The 4,885-nt window shown below is 61.5% G+C and overlaps 2 protein-coding genes across 2 annotated transcripts; one reads left to right on the forward strand and one right to left on the reverse strand.

Annotated features, from left to right (window-relative positions):
* Positions 1–483: 483 nt before the first annotated feature.
* On the forward strand, positions 484–1,941 carry GGTG_14071 (hypothetical protein; the record flags this gene model as incomplete). Its single annotated transcript, XM_009231998.1, has 4 exons — positions 484–620; positions 861–1,197; positions 1,408–1,423; positions 1,550–1,941. The coding sequence occupies 4 exons, from the start codon at positions 484–486 to the stop codon at positions 1,672–1,674; spliced, it is 615 nt and encodes a 204-aa protein (XP_009230262.1). The 3' UTR covers positions 1,675–1,941.
* Positions 1,901–4,628, reverse strand: GGTG_14072 (hypothetical protein; the record flags this gene model as incomplete). Its single annotated transcript, XM_009231999.1, has 7 exons — positions 1,901–2,538; positions 2,614–2,748; positions 2,823–3,023; positions 3,089–3,161; positions 3,234–3,713; positions 4,030–4,307; positions 4,364–4,628. The coding sequence occupies 5 exons, from the start codon at positions 4,626–4,628 to the stop codon at positions 2,872–2,874; spliced, it is 1,248 nt and encodes a 415-aa protein (XP_009230263.1). The 3' UTR covers positions 1,901–2,538; positions 2,614–2,748; positions 2,823–2,871.
* Positions 4,629–4,885: the final 257 nt, after the last annotated feature.

A 4,885-nucleotide genomic window follows, 5' to 3' on the forward strand; every position in this document is an offset into this window, starting at 1 on the left:
GGGGGGGGCACGAGCAGCAACAGGGGTGGGAAGCCTTTTGCCAGGGTTGATTACACGAGCTCGACGGACGATGCCGCCGGCCGACGGTCAGACGCCGCGGCGGGCTGCAGAAAGTCGGAGGGAGCAGGGACCACGCCGCCCATGTGTCACGTCCAGGCCGGCCAAGCTGTCATCCTGATCCCTGCACCAGCACCACTCTGGCCGGCCGCCTGTTCTTGGGGCGCGTCTGTCCGTCGGCAAAGAGGAGGGGGATCCGACCTGGGGGTGCCACGACAGCATGTGCGGGCGTGGTGGTTGCCCGAGAGGATCCATGACGTGATGGGCGATGGGGCACGAGAAAAGTGGTTGGAACGGTGTTGGGTGTGTGGGTGTGTGTGTTTGCGGACGAGATAGGATGGCTGAGAGAGGTGAGAGAAAGAGAGAGCAGCTCTTAGACAGACAGACATGAGCAAACAAACAAACAAACGACAACTGCACAAAATCATGGAACGGCTTTCAGTGGTTGTCTCCAAGACGGGTAGCAGTGGGGACGGTGGGTATGCGGCTGAGGCGCACACCCAATCAGCGAGTCGTGCCTTGAGCGTGGGGCCTGAGAAGCTCGACTTGTCGCCGCGCATACTGTATGTAGCAAGTTGGCGCCGATCTGGGAAGCCACCATCCACACACCTATGGATTGCTCGGACTGCTCTGTGCGCTCCTTCTTTTTTTAGGTCCTCTCGACGAGAAGGAGCGCCTTTGCCACCCTGTGTGTGTGCCTGTCCAAGCCCCGAAGCTTGGGCGTCGTGACACTGGCCGTCTCCCATCGTACACTACGTCAATTGCGGGCGAATCAAATCTCCGCGCCTTGTTCCAGCGGAAAGCCCAGCCGACGCCAGCTCAGCCCGCCTCGAGCGCCCTGCTCATTTCAAAAGGGCTGTCGTATCAGGTCGCGCCCTTCGTTCAGGTCCAGGTCCAGGTTCAGGTCAAGGCCCGTCTCTTGCATCGGCGCTCGAGCGTCGTGTCGATCCATTCATCTCACCCGAGGGCGTCCTGCGGTGGTGCTATGTGCTGTTTATAGTCATCCTGGGGGTCGGCATCCCCTCTCCCTCCTTCCCGAAAATGTACATGTCGTGTCCTGCGGGCTTGCCCAGCCGGTTCGCCCCAGCCCGGCAGCTGGACGAGGGCAGGCCAAGCCAGCCGGACCCGCGTACTACAGCAGTAAGTGTGCTGCACCTGCACGCTTTGTCGCACACACAGCAGAGAGAGAGAGAGAGAGAGCGAGAGTGAGAGAAACAAGATTCAGCAACATGGAGCCAACAACAGTCCCGAGGGCACGACATCGACCCCCCTGGGCCCGAGTGGTTGGGAGCTTTTCCGGCCTCCACGTGGAGTCACCCCAGAGAAGCGATTTGCTGCTTCCATGTGCAGGTAGCCGTGTCCAGACGTGCGTCTTTTTCTTCTTCTGGTTTCTGGCTTCCGCCTCGACGCCATCACGCACTTTGTGGCTGGCTGGCTGGTAAGTAGCCCCCGAATATTGAATAGACGAACAACCCCCTCGGCTCTTGATCAGATGACAGCGGCGTGCCTGACATGTTGCCCCGATCCATGGCCAACCCCCGGGCGTCTCTCTCAGCCTTTGTGGCTCCGCCATCAGGCTCGTTCATGTCGTGGAACTCCGGGCTTTCGTTTTCGTGAGATGGGCCACCGACACTCTCACGGCCAGTCCGGGGCGGTATATCCAATATCTTCGGGCCCATCCATGGACGAGGCTGTCCTCCCGGGTTCTCGACGGCCGACCGGAAATTGAACAATCGGTCCTTTTCGAGTTCTATTCCCTTTCGTCTGGTGTCTGCCACTACAGTCCCGGCATCGAGTGTTGCAGCACAACAGTAATACCGAAAAGCCCAAAGGCCATTTCATTTATTGCCAGCCAAGCCAGGTCCACATCTAGACAAACGCCATCACACACAAAAGCCCGCCAAATTTATTGCTCGTGTTTGCATTTCGGGTTCGGTAATGCCCCAACAGCCATGGCTGCCTCAGCCGCGCAAATCACCACTCTTCGTGTCCGCCCACGCCTAGTCGTAGACCCCTCTGCCGTGTACGCTCTCCCTTGCCTCCTTGCCCGCCGGCCTGCCCTTGTCCCTGTCGTCGGACTTGACGAGGCCCTGGTCGGTGATGTGGTCCTGGTTCAGCGTGTAGCCCTTGATGGTGAGGCTCAGCACGAAGCAGATGGCGGCGAAGGCGAGCGACGTGACCCAGATGGCGCGCAGCGCCTCGTTGTAGGCCACGATCAGGTCGCGCTTGTTGTCCCCTTCGGGCATGATCTTGATGAACTCGACGATGACGGTGGCGTCGCGCGAGAAGCCGTCGGCCACGCCGGCATACACCGGCAGCGCCGCCAGCCGGCCCCGGAACGCGTTCTGGAAGATGGACCCGGACACGGCCACCCCGATGGCCTGCCCGAAGGTCTGCAGGAACGAGAAGAAGGCGGCGGCCTGCCAGTTCATCTCGGGCTCGCACGCCGCCTGGATCGAGAGGGCCATGGCGGGGAAGAGCCTGTTGGGAAAAGAGAGGGGTGTCAGCAGGGGGGAGAAGTTGGAAATAGGGTGTGAGGAGTGACTGTTGACTTGCATTCCTGTGCCGAGGCCGACTGGGATGTTGAGCCAGATCCACTGCGCCACCGAAGTGTCTGGAGAAAGGAGCCAGAGCAGGCCGCACCCCAGCGTAGTGAGAGCCCAGCCTATTGTTATTGACCAGCGGTAGTGACTGGGCGCGCATGACTTCTAGGTCAGCTTCTCGGGTACCGACAGAAAGTAGAAGCGGAAGAACAGAGGACTAACCCGGTCAAGGCGGCCACGATTCCAACAACCATGCCGGCGGGAGCAATCGTCAGTGTCTCGGGGAGAGCGGCGACGGCCGAGACGACGGGGGAGTACCGCAGTGGTTGGGCGTTAGCAAAATGTCTCTGTTTCTTGCCGGTAGAGGCATCTCATCAAGGAGGTGACGGCTACTCACAAGCTTGACGGCCTGGTAGTATAACACTGCCGTTGGCCATGGGTTGTCAGCAGCCACCCATCAGCCAGAGACGCACCATGTGAAAGCTTACGGAGAAAAAAGACAATGGACCACAAGATGGCGCCGTGGAAGACGGTCATGATGTAGTTGACAATCATGTCCCACTGTATGAGCCCAGATTAGCAGTCAGCCACCACCCCCTCGACAACACGACAGACAGCCCCCCCGCGACTCACATTATTGAATATCCGCCTGCTGACAATGAGCTGCTTGGCCCACTTGAACTCGTACACCCCAAACGCGGCCACGCCGGCGGCGCCCACGACGACAGGCACCAGGGTCCGCCACGACGACCAGGGGTGCATGATGCCGCCCGTCGTGATGCCGAACAGGAACGCCGTGGAGCTGGCCGTGAAGGCGACCGAGCCGGCCCAGTCGAAGGCGGCCAGCTTGGCGCGCAGCCCGCCCGGGATGGGCGCCTGGTTGAGGAAGAGGACGACGAAGACGCCGGCGAAAAAGATGATGGGCAGGTTGATCCAGAAGATCCAGCGCCAGCTCACGTTCTGCGCGAAGCCGGCGCCGATCAGCGGGCCCGACACGGTCCCGACGCTCCACACGGCGCTCAGCACCGAGAACCAGGTGCCCCGCGCGTGCAGCGGCACCAGGTCCGTGATGACCACCTCGGTCAGCGCGATGAGGCCGCCGCCGCCGACTCCCTTTTTTTTTTGCCGGTGTCAGAACTGGTGCTTTCTGTCTTTGTCCCAGGCCTGACCATGGAGAGCTCACCTGAATTGTGCGCCCTGCGATGAGGACGGTAAAGTTGTTGGCCAGGGCCGAGACCAAGGAGCCGGCCAGGAACAGAACCAAGGTCCCGTATATGAGCTCTCAGTCGAAAAGGCGAATCATCAAGTCAGCAACCCACTCATACACCTCGATGCTTCTGAGCTGCCCAATTCGGTGCCAAAAAAAACCCCTCTTATCAAACTCGGCCCGGCTCCCCCTCGGTCCAAATCACACATCCGAATCGCTCACATTCTTGCGCCCGAATATGTTGCTCAGCCCGGCCACGGTGGGCTGCAGCACCGTACTGGCGAGCAGGAACGAGGTGCCGGACCAGAAGGCCTCGAGCGCCGACCCGCCTAGCGCGACGCTGATGGTGGGCAGCGCCACCGACAGGCTCGTGGCGTCGAAGGCAGCCCGAGCGAGATGATGGCCAGCGCCGTGAAGGCCAGCAGGAACTCTCTCGTCGGCCGGAACGCGGGCTTGTTGGTGGTCGTCCCGCCGCCCGGCGATAGGCCCCCCTCCGGGTCCTTGGCGTGGTGGTGGAGGCCGCCACCGCCGCCCTCGCTGTCGTCAAAGGGCGCACCCGCGGGTAGCGTCTCCTTGTGCGGCGTCAGCGTGCCGCTGTCCGAGTCGAGCCCGACGTCGTCCCGCGGCCGGCCCGGCGAGAACATGGCGTCGGCAGCGGCCGCCGCTGGGCTACTGCTGCTGTTGCTGCTCATCTCGGCTCGTCCGTGCTGCTGCTGCTGCTGCTGCTTGCCGCGTTGCGGGAGAGGGAAGAGCGGGGACAGTGGAGAGATGGGAGGGAGGGAGAGGTAGTCGACAGCACCTCTTGCGCCACTGCTGGCCATGACGGGGTCGAGCGGGAGGGGAAAAGGGATCCCGAGACTCCGGGAGCAGGGTGTGCGTCTGCTTCATATACCAGAGTCGGCGGGTTGGGTATCCGGCTGGCCAGGTCGGCTGTGTCTCGGACTCGGCTGCGTCTTTGGCTGAATAGAGGGAATGGGAAAGAGAGAAGAAGAGAGAGAGAGAGAGAGAGAGAGAGAGAGAGAGAGAGAGAGAGAGAGAGAGAGAGAGAGAGAGAGAGAGAGAGAGAGAGAGAGAGAGA

The sequence above is a fragment of the Gaeumannomyces tritici genome (genome assembly GCF_000145635.1).
Source record: "Gaeumannomyces tritici R3-111a-1 unplaced genomic scaffold supercont2.122, whole genome shotgun sequence".
In the NCBI taxonomy this organism is placed as follows: Eukaryota; Fungi; Ascomycota; class Sordariomycetes; order Magnaporthales; family Magnaporthaceae; genus Gaeumannomyces; species Gaeumannomyces tritici.